Raw genomic sequence first — 24,637 nt, 5'->3', positions numbered from 1 at the left:
GTTAATGTTTTTCACAAAATCTGTGATTTTTGTGGGTTCATTATTTCTTCATATATGTTTTTGAGCAGAGTCCTCCCTGAGCGCAGAGTACAACACAGGGCTCAGTCTTACAACCCTGAGATCATGACCCAAGCCAAAATCAAGAGTTGGAAGCTTAACTGATTGAGCTACCTAAGTGTCCCAAAAGCAAAAAACTTAAAAACCACTCCTCATTGGAAATATAACTACCAAATAAATTTAGGGTGGCAATGAAATTGTCAAGTCAAATACAGTCTACTCATTCTTGAATTTTTATGTGGCTGCCAGACAGCTCTATGCCTCAAGAGTCATTGGGACTTTGTTAAATAATATTTTATATATTAATCTCAGTTTTGTATAGTATTATTGCATTTTATTTAAAGCTATTAGACCAGTATTGAATTGTTACAGAACAAAGATATCTTTTTTCTTTTTTTTAAAGATTTTATTTATTTATTTGACAGAGAGAGATCACAAGTAGGCAGAGAGGGAAGCAGGCTCCCCGCTGAGCAGAGAGCCTGATGCGGGGCTGATCCCAGAACCCTGGGATCACAACCCACTGAGCCATCGAGGCGCCCCCAGAACAAAGATATCTTGAAAGAGGCCAAGATCAAGTGGAAATGTGGGTTGGGGCTACCGAAAAAGGGCAAAAGAGTATCAACCTTAAACTAGCCATAGTAGTTCTTCCCTTTGAGTATTTTTGATTGTAAACACTTTGCCCTTGCAGTCATTTATACCTGCATAATTATAACACCTTTATTTTACTTAATATGCAGGAAGGCCTTCTTTTTTATTTATTTTATTTTTAAAATATTATTTGTTTATTTATTTGACAGACAGAGACCCCAAGTAGGCAGAGACGCAGAGAGAGGGGGGGAAGCAGGCTCCCTGCCGAGCAGAGAGCCCCATCCAGGGCTAGATCCCAGGACCCTGAGTCCATGACCCGAGCTGAAGGCAGAGGCTTAACCCACTGAGCACCCAGGCGCCCCTTTTTTTTTATTTTTTAAAGATTTTATTTATTTACTTGAGAGAGTGAGAGCATGGGGGGGGGAGGGGGCGGAGGGAGAGGACACAGAGCTCAGTCTCAGGACCCTGAGATCATAACTGAGCTGAAGACAGACGCTTAACTGACTGAGCCACCCAGGTGCCTGTACAGGAAAATCTTCTTATATATTAAACCTAACACTTCCTTTGAGTGATGTGCATTCTCCTTTGTCCATATACCGAGAGCTGAGGATTGATTCTTGGTATGGAGTAGGAAATAAAGGATCTGAATGGGAAAATTGGAAAGCTTCCTGGTATTTTTTTTTTTTTTAAGATTTTTTTATTTATTTGTCAGAGAGAAAGAGAGCGCGTGAACACAGGCAGACAGAATGGCAGGCAGAGGCAGAGGGAGAAGCAGACTCCCTGCCGAGCAAGGAGCCCGATGTGGGACTCGATCCCAGGACGCTGGGATCATGACCTGAGCCGAAGGCAGCTGCTTAACCAACTGAGCCACCCAGGCGTCCTGCTTCCTGGTATTTTTGAAAAGATTTCTCATCATGGCCTTTCTTGGATATCTCTCTCTATAATATCACACACACATATATATACAAACACATTCTAAAGACTTTATTATACATTTTTTGACATCTGTATCTCTTAAGGCATTTATCACATTCTATGTGGTGTTCTTTTTTTTTTTTAATGGTTTTTCTTTTTAAGATTTTATTTGTTTATTTGACAGAGAGATCACAAGTAGGCAGAGAGGCAGGCAGAGAGAGGAAGGAAAGCAGGCTCCCTGCTGAGCAGAGAGCCCAATATGGGGTTTGATCCCAAAAAATAAATAATATTTTTTTAAAATATTTAAAAAATATTTTAAATATTTAAATATATTTTAAAAATATATTTTTTAATGTTCAAAAAATATTATTTATTTATTTATTTATTTGACAGAGACCCCAAGTAGGCAGAGACACAGAGAGAGAGGGGGAAGCAGGCTCCCTGCCAAGCAGAGAGCCCCATCCAGGGCTAGATCCCAGGACCCTGAGATCATGACCTGAGCTGAAGGCAGAGGCTTTCTTTAACCCACTGAGCCACCCAGGCGCCCCTCTGTGTGGTGTTCTCGACTTCTGTTTGCATATATGTTACTAGACTGAAAATGATTGGAAGGTAGAGAAATCTCTTAGTTTATTTTGTATTCTCAACAGCCTAGGATAGTGCCTTGAAGGTAATAGGCACTTTTAATAGGAAGGGAGAGAATGTTGTATTCTGTAATTTAAATAGCACCTCTTCCATTGAAAAAGATTTGTTTTCTCAACAATAATAGGAAACCTTGTGCAGGTATTTGGTTGAATTCCATCGAGGGACTGGGCTAGTTTGCTTTATTTATTTATTTATTTTTATGTTACGTTATGTTATGTTATGTATTGTTCCGTGATTCATTGTTTGCACATTAAAAAAAAAGGTTTTATTTATTTATTTGACAGAGAGGGAGAGATCACAAGTAGGCAGAGGCAGGCAGAGAGAAAGGGGGAAGCAGGCTCCCTGCTGTGCAGGGACCCCCCCCCCACCCCCACCCCATCCCCCCATGCAGGGCTCAATCCCAGGACCCTGAGATCATGACCGGAACTGAAAGCAGAGGCTTAACTCACTGAGCCACCCAGGTGCCCCTGCACATTTTTTAAATAAAAGTTTTACCATGCTCGGTACAGTGACTATGTACTTCAGTTTCTCAGTTGTTAAATGAACTTAATAAGAGGATCTACCTACAATGTTTTGGGGATTAAATGAGATCATCTCTGAGTATGGAAATATATTACCTCAAAATTTTATTGAGTTTTTATTAATAATAATCACAGACTTATAATGTGTATCATAACATAAGACCTTGCATTCTCTGGGTTGTCATGTTAAAATGTTATAAAAGCTAGAAGTTTTAGGAGTTAACAATGGCAAGTCATTATTCATTCAGGAATTAGTTTCTTCTTGAGTTTGATCAGAAGATGGACCTACCCTAATCTGCTGATTATTATCATAACAGAATGTGCTGTTGGAATTTTAGCCAAGGCATTAAAGTACAATAGAGTGAAATTCAAAAGTGACCTATTTCAAGAACAAGTTAGAGGCTCTAAAAGCTCTAAGAAGTACACTTACAGGTCAAGGAAGAACATTTTCAGAAAATTATGCTGTGGCTTCTTTTTAGCATATGGGAGAAGTAGGGGTGCATGCTTTCTCACTTGGTATCAAGTGTGGGGAACTTGAAAGGGACCATTTAGTCCTTTGAGCTGTGATTCAGATTTGCTTCTGATTTATTCCAACTCCCTCCCATTCCAAAATGTAATACCTTTTTTGTACTAACATTGTTCTAAATATGTATTATATCCTTTGGGATAAGTACAAATGCCATTTGCTGTATCATAATGTCCCTTTTGTCCCTCTTTTACAGCATGGGTAAGTTCTCTGTCCATGGGGATGATTTTCTTTTGCTGCCCAATAGCCAGTGTCTTCACAGACATGTTTGGTTGTCGGAAGACAGCTGTCGTGGGTGCCGCTGTTGGATTCATTGGACTCATGTCCAGTTCTTTTGTAAGGTAAGGACTTGGTTCTTCATGATGCTTTTCAAGAGCTGTTAGTTACCACAGAGTTGTTCCTTCAGAAACTTTGCTGTTTACGAGGAAAAAATCCTCCTTTTCATTGCATAAGCTTTAAGCAGTATGACTTAAACAGTGTTATCCGGAGTGGCAAGTCAGAGCTTCATAATTAGAAACTTTTTGCTTGCAGCGCTCTCATATTTTTTGTTCAATTGTGTTTTTAATCCACTGATCAGAAGCTACAGAGCTTTCAGAGGAGCAAGGGGAGATGTGATATAAATTCCAGGGGTCGAACGCACTTTCCTGTAGTTCAAGTTCTGCCTTCTTAGGAAAGCCTTCTAGCAGCTCTAGGTCACATCTGTTTCCTGCTCGGAATCCTTTTTACACACACAATTGTTACTTACTGACTTAGACTGCACTTCAGTTGTCAGACTTCAGCAGTTGGAACAAGCTGTTACTGAGGTGAAAATTTAGAAGTGAGAGAGACTCAGGAGCAGTGAAAATGCCATCGTTGATGCTGATGTGCTGTACTCTGTGGGGGAGATACGAAGCTAGTATCACCCAGCATTTAGTATTTAAAATAGAGTGCAAGAAAGTGTTTCCGATTTATATCCATGGCTCTCTAGGTTTCCACCTGGCAGCTTTACAGTATTGTGGAATAATTGTTCGGATATAGATGTTTGTGATGATACTGTTGTCAGTACTATTTTTTTAAAAAAGATTTTATTTATTTATTTGAGGGAGAATGAGTGAGAGAGAGCATGAGAGAGGAGAAGGTCAGAGGGAGAAGCAGACTCCCCAAGGAGCTGGGAGCCCGATGTGGGACTGGGATCATGACCTGAGCCAAAGGCAGTTGTTCAACCAACTGAGCCACCCAGGCGCCCCATGAAATAATTAGCAGTTATCGGGAAAACTGCTGCTATGTGGAAAAACTGAGGAAGAATGAATGAAGTATTATTTTTATTTTGTTCTATGTTATTATTTGTTTCACTAAGCAGATTATAAGCAGGGCATTTGCACATTTTTAGTTTTTTTTTTTTTTTTTTTTTTACCAAGTACCTGGAACATATGGTTGTTAAATATATGTTATGGAATAGAGTGGAGATTCAGGAAAGGGTGATCAGAGTGAGGTAAAATTAATTTGGGAAAGCTCAGGGGTGACTCTTAGGCCTCTTCTGGAGATTATGCTAGCTGTGGGTGACTAGAGGGGGAAGGGCATCTTAGAGAGAGGATTGCCAACATGCCTTGATTTTATCAGATTCTAGAGTTCCTTATGATTACCTTAGCATATTGCTAGACTAGTATTATTGTTCAAAATTTAATTATTAACCAACTTTATCTGTGTTGGTTTCTAATAAATAATTTGCCTTTACTACTGATATATAGCCTTTTGAATAGACTTTTCAAAAGAAAAAACTTACAATTTTCTTTTACTCCTTACCTTAATTGTTTCAAAGTATGTAATAATACAATCCTTTACATTCATAAGAGATGTGTAATTAAGTTATTTTTGGTTAAACTATAAAATTCATAATGCTTTATTATTTTTTTGAAGTCTATATGGCCTTAAAACTTACAAGGTGGGATCACTAATAACACACTTCACTTAGTCTTTCTGCAATCAGAATATAATTTTTTGTTATCTTGCACAACACTGAGAACAGTGCAGTACAGGGCGAAGGTTGGTCTGCAGCCCTTAGGCCAACAAAAATGAGGTACAACTGCTTCTCTGTGCAAATGTTTCTGACATAACTTTGGGGAGAAAATGTCAAATGCAGCTTTTCCTTTGAATAGATTGCTTAGTAAGTGCCTGGGAAATCTCAATAAAATAATGAATTGCTATTGTAAAATGATAATTGTTCAAAACTTTTGAGATGAGATTTTTTGCTAGTTAGGTTAATCACTGTGTCAGTGTTACTGAAGCCCTTCCTGGCCCTGTCCTTCCTGAGTGGTGGAGAGCACAGCAGTTCTTACCGAGTGCTGCTTGGGTCACCTGAAATCCATGGAAAGAGGAAGAGGAACAAAATCACAGATGGCCTTCCGGTCATTTTTTCATATACTTGAGGCATTTTATTATCCATTCAGGGTGAATTAAAATATTTTCAGCGGCATATTCTTGATATATTAAGTTTTTCACCTCTTTTTTGGTAAGCCTTTATTTGTATAAAATATTTTGATGAACTAAAACCCCCTTTCCTATGAGGTTTTGTTCTGCCAAGCCCTCAATAGGAATAATGAAAGCACTCTTCCTCTTTTTCATCTTTACACAGCTCCATCGAGCCTCTGTACCTTACCTATGGAGTCATATTTGCCTGTGGCTGCTCCTTTGCCTACCAGCCCTCCTTGGTCATTTTGGGACACTATTTCAAGAAGCGCCTCGGACTGGTGAACGGCATTGTCACCGCCGGCAGCAGCATCTTCACAATTTTGCTGCCTTTCCTCTTAAGGCTTCTGACTGACAGCGTGGGCCTCTTCTACACACTGAGGGTCCTCTGCATCTTCATGTTTGTCCTCTTTCTGGCTAGCTTTACTTACCGACCTCTTGTTCCAAATGCCAAAGATAAAGAGAGTGGAACCAAAGGAGGCAACAGATTCTCCCTCTTTTCCAGGAGGAAGTTTAGTCCTCCAAAAAAAATTTTCAATTTTGCCATCTTCAAGGTGACAGCTTATGCGGTTTGGGCAGCTGGAATACCACTTGCACTTTTTGGATACTTTGTGCCTTATGTTCACTTGGTGAGTATGCCTCTTTGGCTTTGCTGGTAATGGATGTCGTGATTTCATACTGGAAAAGTTCTTAGAAGAGCAAGAGAGATCACATTGAACTTGGCCTTAAACATTATCCTGGCTGTAATTCAGTGACTCTTGAAATTCAGGGTCTCTTAAGACAAGGTCAGCACACCCGTCAGATCATTAAATAGAAGGTACGCTTCGTGGTGTGCGTTGGTGTTTTAAAAATTGCCAAACCTAAATAAACAGAAACAACTTTAAAAAATTAAAAAAAAAAAAAAGAGGAAGGCTTAAATACTAGAACAAATGTCAAAACAGAAACTTAATTTTCTTTAAGTAGCTTATAAATCATAATCAGGGACAAAGATGGTGCAATGATTTTGCCAACATCAGTAAATTATTTTTTGATGAAAAGGTACAGAAATTAGCTAAACTGTAAAAGCCAATGGGCTTGACACAAAGAAGCATTACCTCTACTTGTAGGATACTTCTGGGAAAATGTGAGTTCTTTTCAGAGGATTATTGAAGTGAGAGAATTGTTAGCAAATTCCAAATGTGGGGAGAACAAGATTTCACAGGAAATTAAGAATTCAAGGGCTCAAACAATTTATATTGTTTACGTCTATCTCAGAGGCAAATTTAAGCCTCTTTATACTGATACAAGAATTAGCAGTATCTGAAGTACTTGCCCCTGGCAAAATTTGCTCAAAGTGCTTATTATGTTTCTTCCTTTTTTTCTTACTGTTGTGTCTAAAAAATGTATTTACAGTCCAACTTTCGGACATTCATGCAATTTTTCTTTAAAGTTTTGGTGGAAGTTGGTAACAGCTCAGGGAATTCTGGGCTCAGGGAGTCTGCTAGGAAACTATGTCATCAACTCTTGGTGGGTTCCTATGCAGAATTCAGAAAGGAATTAAGTCAAGGAAACAGGAGGAGAAATGGTAAACAGTCCTGGATCTAAGAATAATTTTGATTTTTCAATTCCTCTTATTCTTATTTTGCCACAAGTGCTGAAGAAGTCACTGGGATGACCGATGGGAGGCAGGGAGAGGGACTGATTTTTAGTACTCTGAGTCACTTGGCATTTTGCAGAGACTGAGGTACTAGGTAAAATGACCTAGTATGCAACCCCTGTCACATATGTAGAATGTGACTGCATCTTGACCTAATAGTCCATTTTCGCACTTTTAGGAAGGCATATCTAAACCATCTGAAGCTATTTTTTGTTAGAATGTAGATCCATTGTGGAAGAGTCTCCTTTATCAACTATCTTTTCTGTAGCTTCTGTGGTTAAAACATTTGTGGTGTCCTCAAAATGAGAAGATTTTTTAAAAAATTCTTCTTTGGTACTACAAAGTGAGCATATGCAGAGAACTCAATATCTCAGTTTTGTTGCTACCAGACACTTACCTAAGGACAAGTGGTAGGTGACAGTGTAGTCATTTCTGGTAACATATTTATAATCTGTAAAATAATTTCACATATATTATTTTATCTGACCTTCACAAAAAACCCGTGAAGTGGGCAAACTAAACAGTATTAGCTCACCTTGTGCAGGCTGGAAAACAGATGAATCATTAGCAAAGACGTTAAGTGACTTCCCGTTCCCATTCAGAGATGTTAAATGAAATGAGTATGCCTAAGGAAATTTAATAAAAATGTTCTTGGCTGTTGACTTCTTAAAGTAAATCAGATTTCGTAATGAGGGATGATTAGTTTGTCATCAGGAGGCTGTAAATCAGAACAATAAGGTCTCTGTTAACTCTGATAAAGCCGGGACTTTTTTCTGCTTTCCCTCCTTCCAGGCGTGTTTTCTTACAGACGTGTTGCTCTTTTTCATTTGTGATTTTCTCTTTGTCAAACTGGTATAGCACCAAAAGCCATGCTGGAGAGGAAACACCAGCCAGTTAAATGCCACGTGGGCTGTTTTAATCTTGTGTTTGATGGGTGCACGGTGTTTGTCACTGTGCTGTAAATGAAGGTTTGGACTGCGGGTACCTGTGTAACCCAGGGTTCATGGATCCAGGCTTCCCTTAGAGGAGGAAAAGGAGTCTCCCGTCATCTTTCCAAACACAAGTAGATGATGTTCAATTCGTATTAAACCCTTTATTGGGTGTTGAAGGGAATACACATGGGAGGTATAAGAAACTGTTAAAGGAGCATAGAATCTAGTAAATGTTATAATAAAAGCTGTTATAGCTGGTAATTTTTACATATATTATCTTATTTAATCTTCACAACATTGAAGTACTTATAACATCTTCATTTCACGATGAAAAGACTGAGGAACTAAAAGATTTAAAAACTTGCTCTGGGTCACAGAAATAGTGATTGGTAATTATTGATGTGGCACATTTATTCCAGAAGCAGTGTTGTATCTTGGGTAAAGGTAAGGGCTCTGCGGTAAGACAGATCTGGGTTTTGTTCCTGACTAGTTGCGTGATCTTGAATAACATCTGTGAGAATCAGTTTCTTCATATATAAAATAGGGATAAACCCAATTTTGTAGCATTGGTGTAAGGATTAGAGAAAATGCATGTAAAGCACTATCCAGTTCTGGTATAAAAATGAGCGTTAAAGACCATGTGATTGCCAATTGAGTGGTTTTTAAGTGAGGGCTATAAAAGATTCAAAGGAAAAAGATAATATCCATTTGGAAAAATGGTTAGTAAAAGCTTCACAGGATTGGAGTTGGGCTTTGAGCACGAGATTTGGTGTTAAATTCAGATTCTTACTTAATCAACTAGGGAACTAGTTTATCTAGGTCTTCTTTGAAGATTCAAAAGTACAGTGAAATGGTTAAGTAAAAAATTCTAAGATTTTGACCTGTTAGACTATACATGATGATTTGAGAGAGAATATGTACGCTTTGTGTCAGTCTTGCTCTTAAAGCCTGGTTGGAGGTCTTATATTTTCCAAGTTGACTTTTTAAAGATGAAGTATCATGTTGCTTCCTGAAAGCTGTCAAATGATCTCTCTTTTAGGCCCGCCCATTTCTTAATCTCCATTGTGAGAGTACAAATCTTATAGATGAGTTTAGGTGAGGCCTAACTTTCTAAATAAACATCGTTAGTGGCAACTGCTTCAGTTTTTATTATTTGCCCCTTTTGGCTGAGAGTTGTTTTGCTTTGTTTCTGGGCTACATATTTATGGCTTCTCCTTATCCCATTTTTCTTCATTCATTCTTAGAAGCGTAACGCTCTTTGGTTTTTCCTCCTCCCTCTCCATCACCCCCTCGTGTCTTCGTGTCTTCGCTGGTTCCTTTTTCACCCTGGCCCTTAGTATCAGTGTGTCCTAGGGCTTCTCCCTAGTCTTTGTATCTACTCATCCCGCCCAGTGGTTTCATCCAGTCTCTGGAGTTCAGACATTGTATATATGCCAGTAACTCTGAATTTGTACTTCTCACCCAGACCTCTTTCCTAAATTCTCTACCAGACTTTCAGAACCACCTACCTACTTAATATCTCTACTTGCATGACTGCTAGGTGTTTCAGATTTAACATGTCCAACCCTGAAGTCTTACCCCTTCCCAAGCCTGCTCTGCCCCCAGCCATGTCTGTCTCAGGAGATGGCAATGTCATCCTTCTTAGTGATCAGGCCCCAAACCTGGCTTCACCTTAGCTCTTCTTTTTTCATGCCACACTCCTGATTCAGTCTGGAAATTTGGGTGGTTCTCCTTTCAAAATATATTCAGGATCCGCCCTCCTTTCATGGTTCTCACTCCTGCCCCATAGACCAGGCCACCATCATCCCTTGCCCAGATCCCTGAATTTACACACGTAGCTGGCCTTCCTGCTAACGTCCCTGCGCGTGCAGTTCTCTACACAGAGGCCACCAGTGTTCTTTCAACACATAAGTCACTCCGCTCAACATCCTTCGTTGGCTTTCCATTTCTCTGAGAGTAAAAACTCCGGTCTGTAAGGTACTCCATCCTTTGGCCCCTCTTCCCTGTCTGATCTCATCTTCTGTCTTTGCCTCCCTTGCTCACTCTGCTCCTGCCACACTGCCCTGTTTGCTAGTCATCTTTTTTTTTTTTTAAAGATTTTACTTTTAAGTAGTCTCTACACCCAGTGTGGGCCTTGAACCCCAAGATCAAGAGTTGCGTGCTCCTTTGACTAAGCCAGCCGGGCACCCTGTTACTCACCTTTTAATGAGGCATACCTTGACCATTTGGTTAAAACTCCCTTCTTTCTTCTCCCTTCCACAGCATTCCCAAACCCCCACACTGCTTTTTCTTTTCTTTTTCCATAGCACCTAATACCTTATAACATTGTACATAATTTATTTTTTATGATTATTATTTGCTATCTCTATGTATATCTCTGCTAGGATATAAGCCTTGTTGGCTAAGGATCTTTTTGTTTCGTTCAGTGAGAGATCCCAAACACCTAGCACAATGCCTAGTGCACAGCGCGCCCTCAAGTTCAATGTTGTTCAATGACTGTATGTATGGGTAAGTCTAAAACAACACCACTAAGCAATTTCATTTTCTCACCATTTCAGTATTTAAAATTCTCTCTTTGATGCCATAATGATTTTTACATTTTATATGTCTCTCACATAGGACCTGATGGTTTTCGTAGTCATTAAACAGTGAATAACTTAAACTCGGCAAACCTCAGAATAATTATCACTAATGCCATCGGTTAATGGAATAAAGAACTGATGTGCTTTGCTTTGACCCACACTTTTATATGCATATGCTGAAATTGTCACTTGATAGAAGTAGAAGAAATTTCTCTGTCTCTGTCACTATTTTAAGTATATGAAAGGAGGAAATAGGAACGCTTGGTGGCCGTCCCCATTAATTAGGAGAGCTATATAGTAGGTGTCTGCCCGACTGTGTAGCAACTGAACATCTCAAAGAGCCTTGGGTGGAGTGTGTCAGAGCAGGGTGGGATTCAGGAACCACATCCAGAACAGAAGTCTGGTTTGGTAGGCATAGGGACACCTCAGATGACAATGATAATGTAGCTTTTATCAGTGACACGCAGTGCTCCATCCTCAATACGAGAGTGGGTATACCGCTTTAATTACTTTCCCATTTCTCCATCACTACTCACTTTGAAAAGCAGCTATTGAGTACCTTTGTTCTTTGACTCTAGAACATATGGTAGTTGGGTTGAATTTTAGTTTTTAAGCTTTAGACCCATGTAGTTCTTTAGCAAAGAGAAGATAACTGACTTGTGTTGTAATCTGCAATGTATGTTTATTAGCCTGTTTTCAGAAACTCCACGATAAGACAGGAAATGTGTCATTTTTGTGTCAGGAAGTGACTGTTCTTAAAAGAAACTTTGATCTGGTAGAAAGACCCATTTATCTGATGCTGTGATTAAAGACCCAGATATTTGCCCGCTGACATGGCAAGTAAGTGGACACTGAGTCCAGTAGTAACTGGGAATGAACAAGTTATATTTTAAAACTAGAAATGAAGTTTTGAGACAAACATGCCAATAAATGAGGCATGTGGTACCTCACGAGACCTTTTATGGCTTTGATTAATGCCACATGCTCTCATGGGTCAGTACAGGGATGTCCCTGTTTGACCTCACTGGTCAGGGCCGCCTTGTTCATATTGTGAAACTAGGAATCTACTCCGAGCCAGAGTTCAGGGCGTTGGGCTGTGCAAATGGGAAAAGTGTACATGTTTTCATCAATCTGTGGCTTCCTCAGAGGGAGAGTCCGGTAACATTTGTCAAAAATCTATAATATGTCAAAAAATGTATAATATGTCAAGCATTTTCACAAAGTCTCATGTAACCATCACAAGAATGAGTGTATCAAGTATAATAAGTAACTAAAAACGTAAGGCTGAGGAAATGACTCTGCTAAGTTATGCCTGTTCAAGGTCACTCACTGAGTTATACTCAAGAGCTGGGATTTGAGCACAGGTGTTGGACTCCGAGTCTCATGTTCTTTTTATGAAAGAGTCTGCTGTGCCTTCATCAGGTAACCTCACAGATGGAGTGCTGCCTGTTTCCCTTCCATTCTCAGAACTAAGGAAAGAGACAGTGCTGGACCCTTCCAGCCCTCAGAGCCTGCTGCACAGCCATGGGCGGGGAGGCGGAGGGGGGTGCTGTGGAAGAGATGGGCTTCTGTTCTAATGTAATGCAAGTGAGAAGATGTCATGTAACCATATTTCCAGCCTCTTCATCTCCTCTTCTGATTTCTAGCACATTGTGAATGTGAGAAAACTGAATCACTTTTTACAATCTGTGACAAGCAGAACATGGAATATACATAGTCTTAGGTTAGGTTTTGATTTCTGTACTAAACATAAAGCATGGCAGAAGAAAAAAATGGACAAATGTAAAAATTTATAGCAAGATCTGTCATATATTTGGTTAACATAAGAAATTATAGGGAAAACGGGAAAAAATTGCTTATATTTTAGAGTTACATATAAACTGAGGCCACTGATAGGTCCTTAGTGTCCTGAGAAGGCCCTAAAGAGTCCTTGTGTTGGAAAGCTGTTCTTCTTTCTTGTCAGTGCATAAATTTCACCAGGTTTCTGTTTTGTTTTGTTTTTGTTTGTTAAAATATACTTTTGAATAACTTCAAAATTTAACTGTTATATGGATATTTGCTTATCCCTCAACTGCTTGGCTTAGTATCAAATTAAAGTTTGTTGAGGTTTGAGGAACCTAAATCAGCTGGTAAGTGTCCCATTGTGATTTTTATATCATTAAAAAGTAAGTTACTATGATAGAAGACAAAAGGAATAGAAATCTGAATTTGAAGAATCTTTCCTTAGGCTATACTTGGACATTGGCCTTCCGCCATATTTATCAGGTGGTTGTGACAGCTGGAGAGTGTCGTCTGACCCACTGAGAGTACTTGTCTGCTAGTTTAACCGTACCTCCATGTTCTGGAGCGTCTTTTTGGAGAAGGCTTTGCAGATACTAGCTCCACGGATTACAGAGCATAAGAGGAAACAGGCCTGAGTTACATAATTGTACTGCAGGGCAGAGTCTCTAGCACTCAAAGATCATTTGAGGGCTGCACATCTCTTACGTATTAGCGCCCGGACTGCCCGTGCCACTGTCTGTTTTTCCTTGTGCTTTTCCTGCTTTCTGTTCCCATTACTTGTATCTAGCTTTCTACCTTCCTCTACCCATTGGCAGCTCACCTGTAATCAGGACGCTTATATTTCCTTGTAACAAATTGGAGAAAAGCTCATTTAATGGTAGGTGATGCCTACCATTTGGAGGCAGAATTGCAAACATGGACAGCTGCTGTGAGGTTATGCCATCTGGCTGTGACTGTGTCAAATGGAATGGATTCATTCCTGGAATAGCAGGGCGAGAGCAAGTGCAGCCTCCCGAGCTCCGAGCAGAGTTTTGAGCAGAGTTTCTGATTCTGCTCGGACGGTCCTCATTCCCACACAAGGGTTTGTTTTAAACTACCAATTGCTTTTAAACAGATGTAACGTTTATTGACTTCTCCTATTTTTATTAGCGCTCAGTTTACAAGAAGCTCCCACAAACATTATCCTTCACTGGCATCTCAGGGCCACGCTGCGAGATCCGTGTGATGCGAGGCTCCTACCTGGGGTAGTCAGGGCTTGAGCCTGGCTCCTCTTAAAAGTGTGGCTTTTAAATAAAATATTTACATACCTGCAAAGATATAGCAGTAATTAAGGAGTCGAAAGGGATTATACAGGTGATTTAACTGCACTTCTTAAAATTAGACTAGTAAAGGAACCAAGGCACGGAAAGGGTAAGTTGCTTGCTAGACATCACATAGTTAAAAAAGCAACAGAAGGAGCATAACATCTGCGAAGATCCATGGAAAATAAATAGAAGCTTATCATAGCCTAAAATGTCAACATGTACATAGTAGAAACAGAATTTTTAGAGGAACGAAATAGTTTCTTCAGGTAATGTAACCCTAGTCAACTCCTAGGACTCCTTTCCCAGTCAGGGGTTGTGCCATTCTCACACATTCCAGTTCTTCAGAGATGCCAATAGCAGTTATACTGGCTTTGTCCTCTTTCTGTTGTGAACCTGTTTAGAGCTCAGGGTCAAGGTTGTTGTGTCCCTGAGAATGCAGGCCTCCTAGTAGGATCCTTGTAAACCAAAGGTGGTTGTGTGGTGGGCCAGAACTGGGCTGCTGGGCTGATCTCTCCTGTTGCATTTATCATGGATCATGGTAAGGTTCTGACAGGGGAAAAGGGTTGAGGTCCATTAAATATCCCTAGCCTTGGGCAGAATGGTTGCCGTGCTTTGGAAATATTTTACAATTGACTTATGATAGAATTGTATAGCCTGAAGAATTTCCCTGTCAGTCTTACTTGCTCTATAATCAGATTAAACCCAAGATGGAGTTAACATTAAAATTTTGTTTTTAGTCTAGAGGCTAAACACTGGAGACTAAATACTAGGGGCTAACGGTTTCATTTTCTCCCTTCTTTTTCTTCTTGGTTTTGGTTTATTATCCTAGTTATGTTGATTGTTACTTTGACATTTATTAGCTAATGCAGAATGTTATGGTACTTTGCAGAATAAAGCATAATCACATTGTTTTTTCACCAGATTTTCTAATTTAAGTATAGTTGACCCTTGAAAATGCGGGGTTTGGGGCACTGGACCCCCATGCATTCAGAAGTCTGCTGATAACTTTTGACTTCTTCAAACTTAAATACTAATAGCCTACTGTTGACAGGAAACCTTGCTGATAATAAATAGTTGGTTAAGACATATTTTGCATATTTTATATATATATATATATATATATATACACTCACATATATCATATACTGTATTCTTACAGTAAAGTAAGCTAGAGAAAATAAAATATTAAGTTTAAAAGAGAGGGGCACCTGGCTGGCTTAGTTGGTAGAGCATGTGACTTTTGATCTTGGGATTCTGAGTTCAAGCTGGGTACAGAAATTGTTGGGTATAGAGATTGCTTAATAAATGGCAGTTTAAAAAACAGTATAAGAAAACACATTTACAGTACTCTACTGTATTCATTAAAAAAAATATCTGCTTATAAGTAGACCCACACAGTTCAAACCCATGTTGTTCAAGGGTCAAGTGTAATTTTTATTTTATTTTTTCTATTTTTCATATAAAAATAGGCTTATAAATTCTTTTGACATGAGGATATTTCTTTGTATAGTGGATTAATTTAAATATCAGGATTCATCCATTGAGATTCACTGTGTTGCTTATATACACATATATAACACCTACATACATGGCTTGCAGGGTTTTTTTGTTGTTATGTGGTCTGGAATTGTTTCATCCATTTATTTGTTCATTTCATTTCATTCATTTTCTTTTCCCAGCGAACTTCCAAAAAGGATATGAAAGTATTTATTTCACACAGACCTATCTTTTTAAATCTCTACACCCAATGTGGGGCTTGAACTCACAACCACAAGATCAAGAGTCATATATTTTACCAACTGAGCCAGTCCAGGCACCCCCCCACACACACACAAACATTTATTATTATTATTATTAATTTCGTGTCAAGGTTAGCATTTAGTGATTCATCAGTTCATATAGCACCTAGTACTCGATATATCTCCTTAATGCCCATCCCCCCACCCAAATCCCCTCCAGCAACCCTTAGTTTGTTTCATACATTTTTTTAAAGATTTTATTTATTTATTTGAGAGAACGAGTGAGCATACAGAGCATGAGTGGGGGTGGAGGGGCAGAGGGAGAAGGAGAAGCCGGCTGATATGAGGCTTGATGTGGGGACCCTGGGATCATGACCAGCTGAAGGCAGATGCTTAACCAACTGAGCCAGCCGGGAGCCCCTGTTTCATACATTTTTGATTCAATTCTCCCAGCAACCTTCTATGAGGAAAGCAACACTAATACTGAATAGATTAAGAACGTTGAGGATTGGAGAGGTTTTATTTTGCTTGAGTGGTAGGGCTGTCACTAGAATTAGAATGGGTTATGCCCATTATTCTGATGTTTTTTTTTTTTTTTAAGATTTTTTCTTTATTTATCTGACAGAGATCACAAGTAGGCAGAGAGGCAGGCAGAGAGAGAGGAGGAAGCAGGCTCCCTGCAGCGCAGAGAGCCCGATGTGGGGCTCGATCCCAGGACCCTGGGATCATGACCTGAGCTGAAGGCAGAGGCTTAACCCACTGAGCCACCCAGGTGCCCTGATGGTTTTTTTTGTTGCATGGGTGTGTCTTCCTCTAATGATAACTCACTGGAACAGATTGGAGCATTCTTTCATTTGACAAATATTCACTGAGCACCTGCTGGGTGCCGTTAGCGTTGTAGGTGTAGGGATGCAGTGGTGAGAACAGATAAAATCTCTGCGCTCATAGAGCCTGATAAACAAGTAAACCAGGTAGTTTTCAAACAGTGATATTTTCTTTGAAGAAAATAAAATGCAGTGGAAGGTGATGGTGGGAGGTCACTTCAGTTTGGGAAGTCAGGGACAACCTCTTTGAGGAGGTGACAGTAAGTGTGTGGCCATATTGGTGGAGGGCAGAATTAGAAATGTGGAAAATACTAAAAATAAGACTGCTTCCTATTGCTCTTGAGAGGCCTATGACAGAGAGTCTCTCTCGTTTCTATCTATAAGGCCAGCCAACAGTTGATGAATTTTTTTATCCAACTTATTTTTATCTGGTGTATTGGAACCTGCATGTTGAAAATTTAAAAATTCTTGGATCGAGCCCAAACATTGCCTTTTTTTTTTTTCCAGATACTTTACTTACTAGTTACAGTTTCTAAAAATACACTGCTCTTCCTCTGTTCTCGTGGTTATTACGTTAATGGTTAGACCTCTCCTCTCCTTGACCTTACCCGACTTTTTTCAGAATTTTTTCCAGTAGTGCTTTTCTTGCTTTTCTAACCTTGCATTTATTTTCCTGCAGATCTCAACATCTGCTGCAATTTGACTACTCAGGTTAGTGAAAATTTGCCCATTTATGAGTTTTGTGCCGGAGGCAGTAGTCACCAGTATTCTCCTACTTCAGATGAATAAGGATCCTTACTTCTGGCCACTTACGATTCAAAATGGTGGACGTTAAATAGCTACAGAACACTCATCAGAACAAGCTAGTTGGGGTTCTTTTGTCTTGTGAGGGTTTTTTTCCCCTCTTTCAAAGTGTAATATACTAATGTAGGAACTTGATAGGATAGGACAGAATACATAAGAAGCCTAGAAAACTGATCATTTGCAGATAAGTAAGCTAAAACAGAGCTGCTGCTTTTAGTAAGGCAGTAAGTTGTCATGCGTTCCAAATTGTATTTAGTTAGGCAAAAAATAAGTATTTGTAGAATTCAGCAGTAGCTTTCAGAAGTGATACATGGTTTATGCAGTCATGAAAATTATCCTCAAAATACAGACTCCAAACTCCTAAGAGATTTTGAATTTATGGGAGAGAGAGAAATCGACAGACATCTTTTTAACTTCAATTGAAACCAGCAATAACATCTTTTTGTCAGGCTTTTATACTCTATAATGAATTCAATGTAAGTATGGGAAAGGCTGGTGAAAACTGTGGCTTTTTCTACAAAATATATTGGGGGGTTTTGTGTGGGAATTGTCTTTACACCTCAGGAAATGGTAAAGAATAAAGGGGTAAAGTAGACTGGACGCATCAGACGCAGGGCAGAGCCCCCTTTCCTTTGCTCCGTCTCTAGTGCCTGACCTGTGTGTGGCGCTCAAAATATTTTGGGGCCAGTTTCATCCTGGGTTTGTGGATTGGCTGAATTGCTGAACTATGTGTTCTACTAATTTCTCTACTTGTGACTACTTCTTATTCTACTAGCACTTTATGTTCTTAAATTCTTTTTTCTTTTGATCTTCAGTGTAATAGACCTTGAAGGTGTAACAGTTTTCTCTCACTCGTACAGGGAAAGACATTAGTTGGTTTGGAGACTTTCTCTGGTCACACACACACACACACACACACACACACACACAGTATAAGGGTATGGTTAAATAATAGAAATAAAATACCTTGTCTAGTTTCAGTGTGGAGCAATTTAAAGATAGGGAAATCCAGTGGTAAGAGGTACATAGTGTTGAGATGAGATGGTATCTCCTACGCCTTGTCCCTTCTCCTGGCTGCTTCCAGAAGATTCAGATGACTGAGGATGACCACAGCCCAGCAACAGCTGGCCATGCCTCTCTTGATCTTTACACCCATGTGTGGAGTTTAAAATATCGCCATATATTGATGATTGAATTTATGAAACATTTTAATAGCCTCAACGTAAGTCAAGTGTGCCTGTGCTTACTTAATTGTGTCTCTATTTACATGAACACATGGTTTTCTTTTCTATGTTTCTTACTCTTCAGGAGCCGCCTCAGGGACTTCCCACAGTTCGTTGCCAAGTGTTGCTTTGTTCCGGCACTTCAGCTTGCAGGATACTGAATCCTGGGGTCAGGATAATTGATCCTAGTGTCCCTGTCCCCCCTCTTCCTTGTGAGGGGCTTTCTGAGCTTTGCAGCACATTTACCTTCACAGCAACCCTGTCACATATCTAGAGCAGTGTGTCAGGCCCAGGACCTCCTTTTCTCTCCTGAAATAAAATACCTGGGTCATAAAAGCTAACTGTATACATAATTTAATGAAAATAATTGCCTTTATAGAAGGAGAAGAAATAAAATAAGTAATTTTTCATTAAATCACATGTATTTTAAAAGTTGATGTGGGGTGTTCCAGTCAGATGGGGGGCCACCAAATGTGGGGCATCCCAATTGGGTGGGGGCTGGTAGCACAGGTGTGAAAGAATTCACCCAAAGCAGAACAAAGGAGATAGAAGATTCCTGAATACACTGCAAGGGAGCAGCGGGCAGGACAGCAAAAGAGGGACTGTCTGTGATGAGGCAGTGGTGAAGAGCCAGAGTTATAAGGCAGAGTGAGGGAATATGGGAACATAAGGAATTTTCCCTTTTTTGGTAATCTTAAGATTACCAACTTAGGGCTTAGGACTCTTGTAATGGTCAGTGAGGGCCTACGGCTAGTTGAAAGTGGGTCATTTAATGAGCCTGTTTGAGTCAGCTCAGTGGTTGGTGGTCACTGTGGGCCCTTTCGCTTTGCTCACGTTTCTATTGCTCAAGCCTGTTGCCTAAAAGTGGCCTCTTGTATCCCCCTGCTGACAGAGCGACAATGACAGATCTTTGGCTTTTTGACCTCTTCAGGAGCTTCTCAGGAGCTGAATGAAGGGCATAGAGATGCCCTTAGCTATAGGTCAGTATTGGTCAGTTGGGAATTTATATGTAGGAATTATAAAAGACAGAGGCAGCCAAATCCAAGCTAAACAGCGTGTATGAATCCCCCTGAGCAGAAAAGGTCATCTGTCAGCTCAAAGTTATGACAGTAAAGGAATCTTAACACCGGGTGGAGAGACATCAGAAAAGACATCAAAGTAATAGTAATAGTAGTAGTAGTAGTAGTAGTGATATTGCTATTATGGGAAAGAGAAGCCCAAATAAAAGACCTTTGATAGTTGATGAAAATCTTCCTCTAGTCCAGGAGTTTAACCTATTAAAGGAGAGAGGATCATTTAAAGCACCAATCTGAATATTCATGCCTTCTGGTAACCCTGTAGCATTTTCATGGTAATCTGGAGAATATACATAACATTTTGTTTTAATAGAGCATACGTTTCTCCTTGAGCTGCAGCAGGATATCAAGGGCCATTTGGTTTCAGAGGGCCACGTTTCGAATTTCTGAGTAACTGCATGTTGGGCATAGTTAAAGGTGGCCGTTCTATCTATGCTTGACCAAAGCCTCTACTTGGAATTTTACATCAATGGAGGTGGCTCCTAGGACAAATACGGCTAGGGGATAAAACCATCAAGAAGCTCTCTTTGAGGTCTAGGCTTAGCAAATAGCCTAATATGAAGCATCACTGGCAAGTGGGAGCAAACTTGTCTGGGGATGTGGGCATCCCCAAGGATCTCATCCAGTATAAGTGGACAGATAAGGAAAGTGGGCCATTCATTATCTCCACAAGTCCATAGTTAACTGCGTGGAGTGGGATAGACTTCAGCTTTTAAGGAGTGATTTTGTCCTGCCAGCCCCACAGGATTGGTCAGAGTGATAGTTGAGTTATACAGGTGTTGGGGAGTCCATCCCATTTTCCAGCTGTTCAAATAATCATATGCCCACTGGGTCCTGTTATTATCCCCACCCACAGAATAACAAGCATGAAGATTGTCTGTACATAAGCTATTGTGGCAATTTCTCTGAAGTTTACCTCAGGTTGTCTAGATTAGGCAAACAACAAACATTTAAAGACAGTTAATTGGAAGTGCCTGGGTGGCTCAGTTGGTTAGGCATCTGGTACTTGATTTCAGCTCAAGTCATGATCTCAGGGTTGTGAGACCAGGGCCCACATCGGACTCCATGTTGGGCATGGAACCTGCTTTAGATTCTCTTTCTCCTTCCCTCTGCTCCCCCAATAAAAAATAAAGACAGTTAACCAAAGCTAGAATCTAATCCATAAGGATGTGTTACTGAAACATAATTTTTCTCTCTGAATTCACCCTTTTTTCCAGATAGCTAAATCAAGACTAATTCATTTATTTGTTTGAAGTTTTATTTAAGTAATCTCTACACCCAGCATGGGGCTTGAACTCATGACCACAAGATCACATGCTCCAATAACTGAGCCAGCCAGACACCCTAAGACTAATTTGTTTGTAAAACAAGTCCAGTTTTAACTCACTTGGCCTAACTGGAAATATAAATCAAAACTACAGTGAAATGCCATCTCACACCAGGCAGAATGGCTAAAACTAAGTCAGGAAGTAACAAATGTTGGCAAGGATGTGGAGAAAAGGGAACCCTCTTACACTGCTGGTGGGAATGCAAACTAGTGCAGCCACTCTGGAAGACAGTATGGAGGTTCCTCAAAAGTTGTAAGTAGAGCTGTCCTATGGGTATTTACCTACTGGGTATTTACCCTAAAGATACAAATGTCGTGATCCAAAGGGGCACCTGCACCCCAATGTTTATAGCAGCAGTGTCCACAATAGCCAAACTATGGAAAGAGTCCAAAAGTCCATCAGCAGTTGAATGGATAAAGAAGATGTGGTGTATATATATTGGAATATTAGCCATGAAAAAATGAAGTCTTGACATTTGCAACAACATGGATAGAATGGGAAGGTAGTATGCTAAGCGAAATAATTCCATCAGAGAAGGACAATTATATAATCTCACTGATATGTGGAACTTAAGAAACAGTACAGGATCATAAGGGAAGAGAGGAGAAAAATAAGATGAAATCAGAAAGGGAGACAAACCATAAGAGATTCTTAATCATAGGAAGCAAACTGAGGGTTGCTGGAGAGGAGGTGGGGGGTAACTGGGTGCTGGGCATAAGGAGGGCAGTGATATAATGAGCACTGGGTGTTATATAAGACTGATGAATCACTGACCTCTACCTCTGAAACTATTAATATATTTTAATTCAATTTATTTATTTATTAAGATTTTATTTATTTATTTGACAGAGAGAGAGAGATCACAAGTAGGCAGAGAGGCAGGCAGAGAGAGAGAGGAGGAAGCAGGCTCCCCACTGAGCAGAGAGCCCGATGCAGGGCTCGATCCCAGGACCCCAGGATCATGACCCGAGCCGAAGGCAGAGGCTTAACCCACTGAGCCACCCAGGTGCCCCGTTAGTTCAATTTAAATTTAAAAATTTAGGTACATACATACAAAAAAAATCCCAAACAAACTTGGCCTAATTATTTACATAAACTCAGTAAGAATAGTGATTGATCAAATAGATCCTTTAAATCCAGTTTTGTTGGAACTTTTTATAAGGAATCTGTAGATTGAACTTATAATAGAATTTCTAGGCCAGAAACCAAGCCAAATACGTGCTATTAGACATATGTGCCTGCAGTACCTGTAGATTTGGGCAAATTCCTCTTCTTGAGGTTCCCAAAATATCCTGAGGTTCCTGCATCTGCCAGGAAGTGACATTCTTAACTCCCTGGTAAAGCTGCCGGGAACTCTGTAAGCAAGCTCTCCAGCCAACATTTCCAACGGGCTTTATGGCTCCGTGGTGTCAGCCTTATTCCTTAAAACTGTTTGGTCATATTGGAGGCTGTGCATGTCTCTCTCAAATGTGACATTCTAATCAAAGCCTTGGTAAAATAACCAATGTTTCCAGTGGTGTCCTGTTACAAGGAGAACAGATTCTTACCGATCTTATGCAAATAACTATAATTGCCATGGGAGGAAGAATACTGAGTGAGAATTTTGGAATTTCAGAAAGTTCAGGTGGGGAGAAAAAAGGTTTCCATTTGTTCACAAGGGAATGCTTTATCAAACCTCTGTAAGTCATATATATTTTAAGAGAAAATCTCCTTAATCTGGAAGAGCAAACATTAGAGAATCAGCAATGTTTTAAACAAGACTCACTAAAACTATAGTCATCTTCCTGAATTCACTTAGTCTCATGTGACTAATTCTTCAGTTGGAATGCAGCTTTTTTTGGCTGGTTCTGGAAATTCTTACCCATTTTAATTTTATGATTTTAAAGACCTCAAAAACCTCTATTTGTCAAAGTCTTTTTTATGAATCCCCTTGAAGACAAAACTCATTTTGCAAGAGCAACAGAGCAACTATAAATGACCAAAAAAAAAAAAAAAAAAAAAAAAAACACCCCACAAAACCCTTAGAAGTGGACATGGTTGAAGATCTGATCTGAGAATACATTATAATGCAGCAGACCAGGAAATCCGGTTATTTCTGTGACACGTAGCATTTTAATAATTAGAATGTCAAGTGATGACCCTATACTAAAACATTTTGAAACTTCAGGGATTTCATATAATTTCTAAATTCTGGATTAAGTTAGCATACTGAATAAACAAGCTCAGTCAAAAAGATTTCATTTAGAATTTGAATCTTGGGAATTTTGCCTAAAAATCCCTCAAAGTTATAAAGTGCCTGCCCAAATAGGATTACAGATCATTACAACACTTAAAATTTATTTACCCAAAGTGGCAATGAGAGATTCCAAAGGCAAAAAGAGGGTTACACAGTTGTTAGCCAAACTTAGCTCCTTTAATATTGAGAAGTTTTAGTTCTCTTAAGTAACCAAAGACCCAACAAAGACAAAACAGAAACTTTGGTTTTCTGGGCAGATACAGAGAAAACAAAAACAACCTCTTCCATTTTCTTATTAAGAGCAGACTTAATCCAAGAAAACTGTCTTTTTAATTTTTTTTAAAGATATTATTTATTTGACAGCACAAGCAGGGGGAGTGGGAGCAGAGAAGGAGAAGCAGACTCCCCACTGAGCAGGGATCCCGATGTGGGACTCGATGCCAGGAGCCTGGGATCACGACCTGAGCTGAAGGCAAATGCTTAACTGACTGAACCACCCAGTCGGCCCCAAAATTCCTTTAAAAAGTTGTTTTAGAGTTTGCACATGCATGTGGGCGCAGGGGTAGAGTGGAAGGGGGTAGAGGGAGAGAGAGAGAGAGAAAAGCAGACTCCCCACGGAGTGAGGAGCATGAAGTGGGGCTCCATCTCACGACCCTGAGACCATGACCTAGTCAAAATCAAGAGTTGGATGCTTAACCGACTCAGCCTCCCAGGCGTCCCAAAATTCTTTACTAAAGCTTTCCCTTCATAGGACAGTCTTCCAATAAGGCACAAAGCATGTTTTCCTACAGACCCAGGTATCTTTAGTTTCTCTGCAGTGGGAAGCCAAAAGCATAAACCTATATTTAGTAATCAATACTTTAATATTTTATCTTATTTGGAAATGACGTCACTGTCCAATGATTTCATTTTATCATTGAAGCAAAACTTGAAAGTTTCAGGTTACCACAGACTATGCAAGCTATACACAGGGTCAGATGGGCCATGAAACTGAGCAAGATAAATTCTACAGTTTTTGTGGAGGTCAGGATTTGGGGGACAGTGCTGTGAAGCCTTGTGCCTACGAGACCTCCGACTGTTTGGAAATGTTCCAGCAAAAGAGGCCAAGTTAGAAAATAGTATTATAAGAAAGGGTTCTGTGGAGGAGCCATACCTCTTGATCTGTACTGAGGCCAGGATATGTTACATAAAAAGAAGAAATGTTTTTCCTCAGGCTTTGGGGGTCAAATTTGTAACTTGTTCCAGTATTTTTTTTTTTCTCCCAGAAGTATACTTTCTTTTTCTTTAAGTTTAATTTTTAATTTTTTAATTTAACATAAAATGTATTATTTGTTCCAGGGTTATAGGTCTGTAGATTTGTTCCAGTTTTAAAGAATACAGCCCAAGAGTGAGTCCAAAGGAATAGAGGAGGCTTGTCCCAGAGTGGAATGAAACTGACTTCTATCGTCTTTCTTTCTATATTTCTTTCTTTTTTAAG

The 24,637-nt window shown here is 39.7% G+C and overlaps 1 protein-coding gene across 1 annotated transcript in view; it reads left to right on the top strand.

Moving 5' to 3' along the window:
• SLC16A10 (solute carrier family 16 member 10) overlaps positions 1 to 24,637 on the top strand; it is a 121,461-nt gene that overhangs the window by 69,601 nt on the left and 27,223 nt on the right. The window contains exons 2-3 of the mRNA XM_004753594.3: positions 3,446 to 3,590; positions 5,861 to 6,323. Coding sequence (XP_004753651.2) covers positions 3,446 to 3,590; positions 5,861 to 6,323 — 608 coding nt within the window. The remainder of the gene's footprint in view (positions 1 to 3,445; positions 3,591 to 5,860; positions 6,324 to 24,637) is intronic.

This window comes from Mustela putorius, unplaced genomic scaffold (genome assembly GCF_011764305.1).
Source record: "Mustela putorius furo isolate JIRA1106 unplaced genomic scaffold, ASM1176430v1.1 tig00000450_pilon_pilon_pilon, whole genome shotgun sequence".
In the NCBI taxonomy this organism is placed as follows: Eukaryota; Metazoa; Chordata; class Mammalia; order Carnivora; family Mustelidae; genus Mustela; species Mustela putorius.
Note: the sequence above shows the minus strand (reverse complement) of the source record. Positions and strands in the feature narration are given on the sequence as shown.